Source organism: Phycodurus eques, chromosome 20 (genome assembly GCF_024500275.1).
Source record: "Phycodurus eques isolate BA_2022a chromosome 20, UOR_Pequ_1.1, whole genome shotgun sequence".
Taxonomy (NCBI): Eukaryota; Metazoa; Chordata; class Actinopteri; order Syngnathiformes; family Syngnathidae; genus Phycodurus; species Phycodurus eques.
The window spans coordinates 3,690,492-3,704,995 of NC_084544.1; the positions used below are offsets into that span (position 1 = coordinate 3,690,492).

The 14,504-nt window shown below is 44.7% G+C and overlaps 2 protein-coding genes across 2 annotated transcripts; both read left to right on the forward strand.

Moving 5' to 3' along the window:
* Positions 1 to 4,613, forward strand: psmb9a (proteasome 20S subunit beta 9a). Its single transcript, XM_061664269.1, has 7 exons — positions 1 to 221; positions 324 to 1,635; positions 2,072 to 2,139; positions 2,359 to 2,490; positions 2,830 to 2,959; positions 4,123 to 4,264; positions 4,388 to 4,613. The coding sequence occupies exons 2-7, from the start codon at positions 1,591 to 1,593 to the stop codon at positions 4,513 to 4,515; spliced, it is 645 nt and encodes a 214-aa protein (XP_061520253.1). The 5' UTR covers positions 1 to 221; positions 324 to 1,590; the 3' UTR covers positions 4,516 to 4,613.
* Positions 4,614 to 4,806: 193 nt separating this feature from the next.
* On the forward strand, positions 4,807 to 10,978 carry tap2a (transporter associated with antigen processing, subunit type a). The gene is made up of 11 exons (XM_061664267.1): positions 4,807 to 5,688; positions 6,104 to 6,215; positions 6,532 to 6,662; positions 6,779 to 6,984; positions 7,342 to 7,539; positions 7,675 to 7,803; positions 7,906 to 8,094; positions 8,825 to 8,998; positions 9,132 to 9,291; positions 9,649 to 9,785; positions 9,976 to 10,978. The coding sequence occupies exons 1-11, from the start codon at positions 5,235 to 5,237 to the stop codon at positions 10,171 to 10,173; spliced, it is 2,088 nt and encodes a 695-aa protein (XP_061520251.1). The 5' UTR covers positions 4,807 to 5,234; the 3' UTR covers positions 10,174 to 10,978.
* Positions 10,979 to 14,504: the final 3,526 nt, after the last annotated feature.

A 14,504-nucleotide genomic window follows, 5' to 3' on the forward strand; every position in this document is an offset into this window, starting at 1 on the left:
CACTTGGACATAACAAAAAAAAAAAAAAAGCTCAGCCAATGAACAATGTACACGTGAATGTGCAGCCCCGTGGGGGTGCGAACACAAATATTCATACCTCCCCATATGCAAATTTCTCACATCACACGTTGTGTTTGCACTCCTTCAGCCGTTTCCGACCCTTCGGTCGTTTCCGACGATTCCGAGTCCGTCGCCAAGTGAGACGCGGCAGCCGTCACGCGGTGAGTCAGCGCACACGGACGCGCTCCGGATTGTGGAGATGGTTTAGGTCACGTTTGGATGTGAACTCACGTGCACGATTTGCTCTGCTCTTCTTCCTCCAGGTGTTGCAACACAAGTGACGTGTCTCCTTCAGGATTTTCAAATCACGTGATGTTATTTGTGCAATGATTTGTACATGAAAACCATTTGTGCAATTATGTTCCTGTTAAGTCGCGCTCAATTTGTTTTGCTCGGTTTGGCGTATTGGGTGAGATTTGAGGAGTTCGTCGGGTCGCGTTCTTCTTTCTTTGTTGATTTTTGTGTCGGTTTATCAGTCAGCATCACATCATAAAAAGGATTTTTTCTCTCCTTGGATCAAGCAATTGAATTATTAAACAACTGAACCTCAATCAATTAAATATTAACTGCAAATGTATTTGACTTAAAAGTTAAATACGACCGAATTGTACTTCAAAATGTCCTTTTTGTTTTTGTTTAAACGGCGTATGCTGAGCTACAAGCTTCCTTCTATGTCTGATTGTATTTCGTGTTTTACTGGTTATCATTTTTATTTGCATTTCATTCGGTGATTTTTCTTCGCATACCACGACCGAGAGACACGCCACATTCGCTCTCGCTTCAACAAACAACAATCACAATGTTATTGCTTGCGCTTGTTATTTGAACGGGGGATGGACATATTGGACCAATAAATGGATGAGCAGAGACGAGCATGGGAATGCAAAATGGAGTGCACTACTTGGCTGCGACCAGCAGAGGCGCTGTCGCCTCACGCTCAACGGGTTTGCTGTTGAAGAAGTTCAGCACGGCGTCGGCTCTGTGGGAAGTTGAGGGACATCCCTGCTGCTGGTTTTCTCCCTTGGAAAGAAAATAGCAGTCGGAAGTTTCGATTATTGTGGCAATTCGCGGAATGTCACTCAAACGTGTGTCAATAAAACGCTATATAAAAGTTACGAAACGTGCACAGATGTAATTTGAATGCTGTTACTGAAATGTTTCATGGATGAGCACCTCCCTATCTTGCTGACTTAGTGTGACCTTATGGGTCATTCCGATTACGCTCGAACCATGCGAGTCTTTTGGTGACTGCCAGAGCTAAAAAGAACTCCAAGTATTAGATTAGTCTCATCTGGATTTTTGGCCTGTTTTACTGCCTCTCGTTCACAAGTATCTGTACTTCATGAGTGCTTTTGCCACCTCCGTTTGATATGGAGCCAATTGACCCTTGCCGGTGGCTTGTTGCGCAATGACAAAACAAAGTGTGAGCTGAACTTTCACTTTCGTGTTCAAACCTCCGGAGTGCAGACACTCGACATTTCAGTTTTATTTGGGCTCGTGAGGAGGAGGACGGCGCGAGGTTCAGTCAGCATGTTGGACCAGTCGGCCGCACGAGGCGAGGAGGTGAAAACCGGGGTGAGCACGCACACGCATGCGTACACAACACGTATTGTTCTGTGACTGTTAACAGTTGACTTTATTTGTGTATTTGATGATTTCAGCTCTGTTAACATTCAATGATTGTAAGTTGTTTTCCCTGGACTGGTTTTGATAACTAGAATGCAACTTCCTGTTACTTTTTTTGTAATCAAACTGGATTTGGAAACTGGTTCCAGTGGCTCCTTCTTGTGTGGAGTTTGCATTTTTGCACATTATAGTAAGTATAATATTAAAAAATAATTTTACATAATGCTTAGAAAGTTGGTGATTATAGCGGGAGAACTTTGCAGTCAGTTAACATTAACAAAAAGATGTACTTGTTTTTTTATTTCACACTTGATTGGGTCGGCACTCCTGACATTAAGTGTTTGTATGCAAGACATTAAAAATGGAACTTTACATGTCTCCGCAGACAACAATCATCGCCATAGAGTTCGATGGCGGGGTCGTGCTGGGCTCGGACTCGCGCGTGACCGCAAGGTGCCAACACAGCAACACACACACACACACATTTATGGTATAGTAGCATTTATTGTCAGTCCTCAATATACTGTGTGTGGAACATACAGAGGGACAAAATTACTTTTCCAAGAGGCCATTGTCACATAAAAAAAACAATTAAAAAAAACAAAACTATAATTACTATTATAATGATATTATAATTATTAGTTTTCGTTTTAAACCATGTCGCCGACGCAGCGATTCCGTGGTGAACCGCGTGATGAACAAGCTGTCGCCCCTGCACCCGAAGATCTACTGTGCTCTGTCCGGCTCAGCGGCGGACGCTCAGACCGTTGCCGAGCTGGTCTGCTATCAGCTGCAGTTTCACAGGTTTGCCATGACAACACCGCCGTTTGTTACGCTTCCACCCGTGTTTCAATTGTTCTTTCCATTTTCGATTGGCAATCGAAAGCAGAACACACAGAAGTAATCTTGTTATGTCTGTATTTCATCGAACTCAAAAAATATGAATGAATAAATGAATTCAAGTTAAGGCTAAGATCAAGAATATGCAATTGAGTTGACATAAGGAGCTGGAAAGTCGAAGGCCACACTCACTTATTCACCTTAATTGTGTTTTGATTTTCATTTCATGTCTTTCGACGAAGCAGTAGATCGATAAATACGATACATGTTCCGACGTCATCTTCTGACTTTTGCTCTGGGCAGTTTGGAGATCGGGGCGGAGCCGCGGGTGGGTGCCGCCGCCACCCTGGTCAAGAACATCTCGTATCGGCACAGGGACGAGCTGGCGGCTAATCTCATCGTGGCCGGCTGGGACAGGAGAGGCGGCGGGCAGGTCAGAGGCCGGCTGACACCGTCTACAACAGGGGTGTCTGAACGCTGTCTTCCGTTTGGGAATTTTGGGGTGGCCCATGGCCCTGTATCCCACTAGAATAGATCCGCCCCTGCACAGAGCGCATCTCCGCATTGAGAACCAAAACAAGAACAGTCGGTGCTCAGCTGAAAAGCTTGAAATCAGTATTTTACTTGAGGGTTATTCATGTGAGATGTTTAAAAATCCGACCTTAACACAGAAAAGACATTATCCGCTAATTTTGTTGTCCTTTTTGGAGTAAGTCTGGGAGTATGTCACGTACTCAAGTCCTTGGAGCAGTGGCATGTCTTATACGTGCGGTTTTCTCTTGGCAATCTGACATGTAAATTGTATTCCTTATTTAAAACAAACTTAATTTTTTTTGGGGTGGGGGGGGAAATCTGCAAACTTGAAACTTAACACTTAAAAAACATTGTTTTTATTTCCCACATTTTAAAACAGTGCTGATGTGTCTTAACAACATCTGTAGCATGCTTTTGTCAAAATACCCGAAGGATCGAGCATTCTATACATTTTAACTGCATATTTCTTGCCCATGGTGAAATTGGCAGGTTTGAGGGGCGGGGATCTGTGTCGTGCAGTACACCAGCCCCACATACGTAAGCGAGTGAGGAATCAATTGATTTCGAACGACGCCATTGTTCAGTCTGAATCCCACGATACGTGGCCCGTGAGTGGTTCACCAGCGTTCACCACTGTGCCACATCAAAGATGGCAGCAGCGGTGACGTTCTCTCCTCTGACCGCCATTTACCGTCACGTGATTTCACAGAAAGGCACAGCAGGGTTGCAGTTACCTCTTGCTGCAAGGAAGAAGAAGGGCGTCGCTGTGCGGGTTTCTCTTGGCAATCTGACATGTAAATAGTATTCCTTATTTAAAACAAACTTTTTTTTTGGGGGGGGGGGGGGGGGGGAATCTGTTAAATTTCCATTTCAATGACCTTTGATCCCGAGGCACCACTGTATTACTTTGGGAATACACGACCAACGTCTACGACTGGACTTGACGTACTTGATTTTCGCCACACTAACTTGGCGTTTGCTCTAAACTTGAAAGTTAACACTTGAAGCGTTTCACCCCCACCACCCGCCATCCGCCTGACGTCCTCCTCTGTCGTCCGGCAGGTGTTCTCCACCCTGAGCGGCGCCCTGTTGCGCCAACCGTTTGTTGCGGGCGGCTCGGGCAGCTTTTACGTGTACGGCTTTGTGGATGCCGCGTACCGTTCGGGCATGAGCAGAGACGAGTGCAAGGAGTTTGTCCTTAACAGTAAGTGCCCTCCCGGTGACGCCATCTGTGACGTGAACAACTCGACGCAAACGCCGCTCCCAGACGATGTTTACTGCCCAACTAAACATCAAACATCATTTTTTTTCTCCCTCGCTTTCCCAGCCCTCGCTCTGGCCATGAACCGGGACGGCTCCAGCGGAGGCGTGGCCTACATCGTCACCATCGACGAGCGCGGCGCTGAGGAGCGAATCGTGTCGGGGAAGGACTTGCCCGCCTTCTTCGACAAGTGACGAGTGCCCACGTGACGCAGCCTGCTTTCACCCCTTTCCAAATGTTCAGGACTGGCGTGGCTTTCCTTGCTGTGGTCTCTAACGAGGCAAATAAAACATTTTGAAAAGCAATATTGCATCAAAGCACTGCGTTCGCCAGGAAAATGATTTAACACGGACAAACCGCGAGGCTCATTCATCGTCTTGGCGAGCATGTTGGCGCTCACAGTGGACACGGGCAAACAAATATGCGCTCGAGCACGTGACACACACGCCATTAAAACGTCCATTCGGTCTCAACCTTGGCCATTTGCACACAATGATAAATGTGAGGCAAATTGTGACAGCAAAGAGGCTGCCGCGATGACTTTCACTTTCAGTATGAGGTGCGTTCAAAGACCAGCGACAAAACACTATCGAGCGACTCAATCATGTCGGCGGTCCAACAATTGTGACTCATGAATGGCAGTGAAGGTGAATTGTACATTCTGCCATGTTGCGGAAGAGCATTCGAAGACCCTGCGAAGTAAATCCTTTTGGGGGGCAGAAGACAGTTATTTTCATTCGCTGTTGTGCGTGTCTGCACTGTTGCAAAACCAAAAACCAAAACAAGGGCACAAATAGACAGACAACGAGGACAATTAAGATTTCGCGAGAGTTGAGACTATTCGGTTTCGCCAGTGAGGGAAGTCTGTGTTCTGGTAAAAACGAAACCAAAAGCTGCTGTCAGAACTTGCAAAATGGCGAGAGCGAGTTCAGCGCTTCGCCAAGCTCTTGCTGTGTTCGTGGCGCTGGCGGCGGACGCCTGCCTGCTTCACGCCGCGGCGGGCTTCTGGGTGTCGGCGTACGTGTTGGCGGCGCTCCGCTGTTGTTTGTCGCTCGCTTGCGTCTCCCTGCTTCACCTCGGGGAGCTCCCCCCGGCGCCGGCTCGCTTCCTCGCCGTGCACAGCGCGCTCCCCGCAGCCCTGGCGAGCATCGGCGGCCACGCGGGCGGCGGCGCGCGCTGCTGGGCGATGCGCGCCGGAGCCTCGCTGGCCGCGGCCTTGTTTTGGGAAGTCGCCGTGCAGTACTCGAGGGGCCGGAAAGAGAAGCAATACAAGCGCAGAGTTTTGTTCGCGAGGGTGCTTCGCATGTACGGACCGGACTGGCCTCTGCTGCTCGGGGGCTTCTTCTTCCTCACTCTGGCTGCAGTCAGTAAGTACGCCGTCATGATGGAGGAGGATGAGGATGATGATGATGATGATGAAGGGAGATGGGGAAACGAATGGAATGACTGAGGAGGCATAATGTAACATGTAATATACAGTGTAGTACCTTGATTTAGGAGTTCCAGTTTGGTCACGGAACCAATTAAGCGGCTTGGGTTTAATTTAGGCTTTAGTTCATTCTGTGATCAAGCTTCAAAATCTATTTCCTCATAGCAAATCAATATATACATCTTCCTAATAAAGAAGAAGAGCACTGTTTTGCATGAAAACCCCCATGATAAAACACAATGAATGTAAAAAAAAAAATATATATATATATATATATATATATATATATATATATATATATATATATCATAAGAAAAAAACAATTGAAGGTCATCGCTATCTGTGTGTCCCAGGTGAGATCCAGATCCAGTTTTACACGGGCAAGGTAATTGACAACCTGCACGATTTCATGCCGGAGGAATTCTTGTCAGCGCTGCTTCTCATGGGCGTCTTCTCAGCGGCAAGGTGAGAACACGCAGTCAGACCCCCCAAATGTTGGACCTCCTCATATCCTAATCCCAATTAAACATAACCAATAACGCGTGTACCCCTAAATGCCACAGGAATTGTAAGGAAAAAAAAGTCATTGTTACGATGACAAATTCATATTTTTCTTTCACGAGAGGCAGTTGGTTTATTACGTTTGCTGATAGCCACTATGTATTTGAACGACACAAGATAATTCATTGCGGATCTCCAAGCTAAGGGTGGAGGAGGTCCGAGGATCCTAGTTTGAGAACCACTGGCATCGTGAATGTCCATCTTGTCTTTGCTCGAGCAGCTCGGTGGGCGCAGGGAGTAGAGGGGGTCTCCTGATGTGGGCCATTAACTCCTTCACGTGCAGAGTGAAAGGAAAGCTCTTTCAAGCTCAGACCAAACAGGAAATTGCATTTTTCGACTCCACGAAGACAGGTGAGGCATGGAAAGAGAGCGCTCGATGGTAAAAATGCTGCACAATGAACAAGCTGTCATCTGGCTGACTCCTTGCTAATGGCGATGGCGGGTATTTTCAATTCTTGCGCGTGCAGGCGAGCTCACCTTCTTGCTGTCCAAAGACATCCCCCAGATGGGGGAAACGGTGTGTCTGAACATCAACATTCTGCTGAGGACCCTCATCAAGACGCTGTACACCCTGGCCTTCATGTTGAACCTTTCATGGACGCTGACATGTTTAGTCCTCATGGAGCTCCCCGTCACCGGTCTCGTGGAGACCCTCTACAACACGCACCACCAGGTAAAGCTGACGGACCGGTCGGATGCATCGATTGTCACTGGCCCTCTTCGCCATTTAATCCAATCAAACCGATGTGTTCGGTATCGCTAATGTCGAGTTGGCCGTCAAATAAATTCTCGGATTTTTTTTCTGCCTTTGCTGATAAGAAAAGCAAATGACAATACAATATTTTTTTTTTTGGGCTTTTGTCTTTTCCCTTCGGGCATAAGCGGGGGCACCCTTTGAGCTACAGAAGCTGCCCAAAAAAAAAAAAAAGATTTTTTTTTTATTCCCCCCCCCTCTGAAAAGCACATTTGAATTTACGGATCAAATTGTTGCCGCGCCCAGCCCTCCGAATGAGCCACCTCGCGTTTGCAGCAATTGACGAACGCCACACACGACTCCACGACTGCGGCGAACGACACGGCCAATGAGATCATCTCGGCTGTTCGGACGGTGCGCAGCTTCCGTGCGGAGAAGCGGGAGGCCCGTCGCTATGACAACCGACTGCTGGACACGCACAGGCTCAAGATCCGGCGGGACACGGTCAGGGTCGTGTCCCTTCTGGCACAAAGGGTGAGATCTTAGTAACCATTTTGTATTGCTGCCAATAATACTCATTTTTGACTATTCTTTCAACTATAAATTACAGCTATTACAGAAGCGTTAAACTCCAAGAGCTGACCGGGGTTGATTTATACGTGTGTGTAGCTGACAGGTTTGGCCATTCATGTGCTGATGTTGTGGTATGGAAGACTGTTCATCCAGAAAGGCCAGATGACCACCGGCGACCTGATCTCCTTCATCCTCTACCAGTCACACATTGGAAACAGCATCAGGGTATCAGCACCGAATAGCTTTTCTCATAACGCAGCGGTTCTCCAAATGGTGACCCCTGCCGCTGATAACGGAGGCGCTCATATTGGGAATGTCTTCTGCCAGACACTGATCTACATCAGCGGGAACATGTTGACCTCGGTGGGCGCCGCTGGTAAAGTCTTTGAGGTTCTGGATCGACAGCCTCGGATCAGGACTGATGGGGAACTCGCACCAGATGGGCTAACTGGACACGTCATCTTTTCCCACCTCAACTTCGCCTATCCGGCACATCCCAACGTAGCGGTGCTGCAGGTGGGCATCACAATGGAGTGGAGGTCCTTGTTCTAATGTCTGTGTAGATTTATCAGTCATTCCAGTCATGTTAAGCCACAAAATATGGAGGAAACTGGACTCAACTTTAATCTCAAGGAATTCTTTAATTCTAAATTTGAGGTGTGGAGTCGTGTGTTTCCTGGGCGTGGTGACAACGTTTGTTGTTGTTGTTGTCAGGCAAGGCCGGTGAATGACTGTTTTGCATACCAAACAGTGGTTCACCGGCAAAACTCTCAAAGACAAATTAGAGACGATTCCTGCCACTGACAACGCAAGAGAGAAGGAGTATATCCGCAAGAAAAAGAAGGGCTACTACAACGATCCTGAGACAAGGAACAGGAGGCGGAATGTCGTGGTCCTTTCTGCGGCTGCTATGTCAGAAAAACTCAGAAGCATTATCTCCAAACATAACAAAACGGATGCCTTTCAAACCCAGTCACACCCAAAGAGAAAAGCTGGTCCACCTCAACAACAAAATCCTGAGAAGCAAACTAAGCGGTGTTGTGTATGCAGCGCAATGTAGTGTGGCGTACAGGTGAACGACCCGTCGGTATGCAAAACAGTCTCACCAACATCAACCGTCATTTGACCACTCTCAAGGGATACGCCTACCAGAGATACACATCCAGAGACTCCATTTGCCTTCCATTCAACCGCTTCGAGTCCTTGTTCTTACACTGCACTCAATTCAATGCGCCTTTGTCACCAGGACTTCTCTTTGGAGCTGCCGGCGGGTCAGATGACAGCGCTGGTCGGTGTGTCTGGAGAGGGAAAAAGCACTTGTGCCAGTCTGCTGAAGCGCTTGTATGAGCCGCAGGACGGACAAATTCTGCTGGACGACACCAAGCTGGAATCGTATGACGACTGTTTTCTCAGCAAGAAGGTGAAAGCCCGAACCAAAACTCCGATGTTCATCTGATGGCTGGCTAGTCCACAGACGGCTACGTGGTTTTGCTTTTCATGATTTTTAACACTGACCCCGGCAACAATCTGAACAACAATCTGTGCTTTGATAGATCTCAATGGTCAGCCAAGAGCCGGTTCTCTTCTCCGGTTCCGTCAGGCACAACATCGCCTACGGCCTTCGGGACTGCTCCTCGGATGCCGTTCGGGAAGCGGCGCGCCAAGCCGATGCCCACGACTTCATCATGCAGTTGGAGAGGGGCTACGACACCGGTGAGAAGCGGACGTGAAAAATGTTCAATCCTGACTGCAGCGCTGTGTGATGACCGCGGGCGCGCCCCGTAGGGGAGGTGTGGGCGGAGTGATTTCAGAGTGACAACAGCACCAGATTTCGGTGGAGTTCAGTAATCGACATTGAAAAAAAATGAAGGAAATCATAATAAATCCGGTGTCCGAGTGTCTCAAGCTTTGGGACACGAGAAAAATGACATACCGTCATGGACGGAGACATCCACCATTTTTGTGCACGTATGGCGTACTTCCGCCTCTGCCGTTGAGTGTGTTCCGGTGTAAATATGGGCAAGCGTGTCTTGCCTGGAGTGCTGCAATGACAATGTGATTGTCTGTCAGAGGTTGGCGAGGGTGGCAAGCTCCTGTCCAAGAGCGAGCGGCAGCGCGTGGCCATCGCTCGAGCGCTGGTCAGACGGCCGCGGGTTCTCATCCTGGATGAAGTCACCAGCTCCCTGGATGAGCACAGTGAAAGCGAGGTGCAGTAAAATGAGGATCGAAACCCGCCGCGGATCGCGAAATATCGGAGTTATTGATCTACGATCCAAAAGCACTGATCATTTGAAACTCATCTTACAACATTAACTTACATTTTAAAAATAGCAATGTAACAAAAGTTGAATGCGCCAAGATATCTTTTGTCATGAATGTGCGTGTCACCTGGCGCAGGTCGTGAAGGATCTGGCGAGGCACCCTGACCGAACCGTGCTGCTGATCACGCACAGACTGAAGACCGTCGAGGAGGCCGACCAGATCGCGGTGATTGGCGGCGGTTGTGTTCAGGAGCGAGGGACCCACCGCCAGCTGATGGACAGGAAGGGCATCTACTGTAAAATGAGAGAGAAGCACGCCACGGCGGGTAGCTGATGTGTCGCCGGTCTTTGTTGGCCTCAACGCCATCGGAAGCACTGACCTACAGTTCCAACACAAATTCCAATATTTGCCCCGTCCATTTATTAACAGTCTATTGTCTTCATTTCTTTTGCGTTTCTCTTGGCGGCGCTGCTTCCAGTAAGTGCAATGGGATTTTCTTGCACATCGCAGTTTCTGCGTGTTGCCACGTCAACCTAATCTGCCCCAGGCTCCCATAATCAGTAGCGCTAGCCGATGCAGTTGAATCTATATTAGCAATGGGTAGTGTTTATTTAACCTGCCGGCTCACCCCCGACACGAGTGAGGATAAGCGGTAGGGAAAATGGATGGGTGGATGCATTTTCAAATTTGTCACTTGATGACATCGGCGTTTTTCCGTCCTCTTATTGGTTGGTCAGAGCGAAAGCTGTTACAGCCAACTTTGACGAGCGGCATCTCCATTGAGTTTGATAAATAGAACTTTATTTGCATTGTTTCATTTTTTCTTCCCGTTGTTAGATAAATATTGATTTAAAACTGAACTGTTGTATTGCATTTTTTTGTATTGATGGATTCTACAATGGTGGTATTAAGAGAATGGTTTTGTTTAGTCATTTTAATTGTGGTTTATCATTTTACTGTTTTGTTATTTTCATTTATCCTGATTTTTTTGGTTTTGTTTTGGTGGGATTTTATCTTGATTTTAAGCTTCTCATTTTATGTTATTTTCAGTTATTACTTCTCTACCGTTGTAAAACACCATGGAATTGCCTTGACTTTTCAAGATTATGATGAATTAGCTTGACCAATAAAAGAAAAGTACAACTACAACAAAGCTTGCTGTATTAAAATGCCTCAATGAAACGATTAAACCAGTAACGTCGCGCACAAATATGAATGTACATCGACAGTGTTTATCGATAAAGACCTCTGACTTGATATTATTGAACGAGTTCCATACTTTTGAATATAGCTAGCTCAAGACAAAACTGAACAGACATTTTCAAATTCCCTACAAAAATGTGTTTTTATTTCAGGTGAACTAGATATCAAACTAAAATTCATATATGCAATTCATAAATTCATAAATGCATATTTTGCATCGTTTTGATGAGCTTGTTGGCATTTTTTTTTTTTTTTTTTGCAGCGCTCCAAGCTGCAGTTATGGCTCGGAAGCGCCTGCCCAAAAAAAACAACAAACAAAACTCCATCTTCTCGGGGCTAATAGCTGCCACGCAAAATGGCCGACCCAGCTGGAAAGTCCCTTCTTTGTTCACTTTCGTTTTAAACAATACAGTAAATGAAGTCAATGGTTGCCACCCTTTGACCGAAGTCGGGTTATAAAACTGGATAGCAGGGAGGAATTTGAGTCCTTCAAAACTTGAAGACTCTTTACTGTTCACCGTTTGGGGAAATAGTACATCGATACAAACTCAGCACAGTTCAGAAAACTCGAAACTCGAAAAAGTTCATTTGGCGTGATTCCAATTCCACACTGACGTTATTTCGACAGTCGAGATCAGGTTTAGTTTATTACCCACTCCATTCTTTAATTGGGCTCAGTTACATTAAGACTTCAATATTTATTGGATTAATTAAGGCCTTTTCTCTGTGTCTTTTTAAAAATAAAAATGTCCTCATTTTGAATTACAAATATATTTATCTCATTAAGTAATTCATAATTTATTTAGTGGAAATAATCCAATAAAAATGAGGAATACAATTTTACATACAGTTATTTTAATGATTTTATTAAATCATTGCTAAGTAATTACAAATTAATATTAAAAAATAGATTTTTTTTATTGTAGTATATATAATTCATAAGACTTACTTATTATTCTAGTTATAACGTAATAATCTAAATAATAAAATAAATATTTGAATAATTTTATTTTACATACTGTATACAGCAAATTTGCCCAGCCCCTGTCTAGATCATAAAGAATGTTTGCACTAAATAAAAATGTTATAATTCTCACAAAGTCAAATGTGCGCTGACGCCTTTTTTTTTTTTTTTTTTTCTCGACACGTTTGAAATAAAACACTTGAGAGGCCTTTGCTGAGTTGTCTTGAAAGTGGAAAGCGAAGACGACAACAAGCAGCAGCAGCAGCAGCATCTTGCTGAACTGCAGCATCATGCAAACACACAACGCAAGCGTCCCTTGGTCAACGCATTTCACGCTTGCATGGGATTTCCTTGGTTTCTTGTTGTTTTTTTTTTTTTTTTTCTGCTTGAGGAGCAGCTAAGCAGGTTTGAGGTCACGGTTGTGACGTCTGGTGCCACCCAGCCAGGGTGAGATGCCAGTTTTTGTGTCAGATGATTTCGGGTAAAACGCTCAGGCAAGGGCTATGGGGAGGGTGGCAAAAGCATGGCGTCTGAGCGCCATCTAGTGATACTGGACAAACTTTTGTGCTCAAATGCCAGATTTGAGACACGTCATTAAGGCAAAAAGATCAAATGTAATTTTTTTTTTTTTTTTTTAAACAATCACATCTTGAATAATTCTCATTTTAAAGCGCTTTATTCACAGTGACTTACCAAATCATTTCATGAATTGCATAGTCAAGAACATTTAAGTATAGAGCAAACCCTCACTGTATCATAGTCCACTAACCGCTCACTCGTGAAGCATCGTAACACTTCGGCCTTTGGTTCATGTGCACACGAAACCACCTGCTGGCCAAGGGTATCATCACAGGCAACTGCATTTTAGGCCCCGTAATGTGGAATGCATTGCAATATGGCGTTTGTTGTGGCTCTTGGAAATTACCATGAATGACAAAAAAAAAAAAAAGAAAAAGACCAAATATTGTGTCGACATGAAATAATAAAATACTGTTTGAACGTATTCTGTGTGCGTAATTGTTTCCAAAATGGTAGTAATCATATACAGGTATAGCTTAAAAAAATGTTTAGAATAAATAAGAAAACTCAATTGATTTCAGAACTCACACATAGAGATTCATTAAACACTTGGGAAAATACTTTTCAGACAGCGAATTCCTGCCTAAATTCTACATTAAAAATAAATTCCATTGTTTCATCATAGTTTGGGACGTTCCATTCTAGTTTCTATAAAGATGGTGAATCTGGGGTTGTCATTTGCTGCAAACTATAATCATCAAAATTACACATGAATAAAAATAATAATAATAATAATGAAATATTTCAGTGTGTGTGGTTCAACGCTATAATATGACCTTCACTTTTTGAATTGAACTACTTAACTAAATTAAGCTTTTGCCACTACTATAATTTATAGCGATGTACCACACCAAATTCTGAACCGCTTCCTGAAGCGGTCACGTGGTACAGTCGGGCACCATTTCCGGCCCCTCCCCCAAATGAAGGAAGCCTCGATACGGGCCTCGCGGACACGCCCCCTTCATGACTCGCACGCGCCTCGAAGAATCGACACAACCTGTAACATCTTTTTTTTCCCGTAAGCGGTATTAGTTATTACCCTATTTTGTTATACTGATTGTAAAATATTTTGTTATTCATTGCTCTTGCTCAATATATTATGTTTAAATGCGTTTTAATTGTTTTAAAATTGCGTTTAAAGAAATTTTAAGTGCCGTAAATGTAATTTACTGTAAAAAAAAAAAAAGGAATTTAGATGATTTGATTAAAATCTATTGCACATAAAAGACAAAGAAATAATTTTCCGCTTTAATTATGACTCGTGTGCTTACTGCTCAGTGCTCTGTGAGGAGGAACGCTCCTTAAAGCGGCCGCCAGGTGGCGACATCCTACTTCAAAAGGCTGGGGAAGGTCGTGACCTATACGGAGGAAGGACACAGGCGACATTTCACATGCGGAACATTTTCATTCTGATCTTTTTTTTTTACCCAAACTACATGGAAACAAACACATTTCTGCTTCTAAATTTTCACTCATTCAAATGTGCTTGTTTAAATATGGGACTCTATTATTAGGGAATTTACATTTCATGATTCTAATCAAGTTCAATTGTTCACCAGAACTATTATACATACATTTGATGCATAATCAACAGATGTTTCACACATGGTACATATCATCATTATACATATATTGCTGTCAACGATGTTACACTTCCTACTTTGCGCTCATTCCACACATTTTACTGTAGCATAATTAGCCGATTTACCATCCGCTAAAATGCGACGACAACGCCACAAGATTCCCAGGACATACGATACAAAAGCGATTAGTTGCCGGATTAGAAAGTATGTTAATCTCATGTAATCTCATTTCATCTCATTGATCTCCCGGACCCGCGTTCAGAGTTTCCGGTGTGTTAGAGAAGGACGTTCGCGATAACATTGCGCATGGAAACGTCTCTATGTACTTGAGAGTC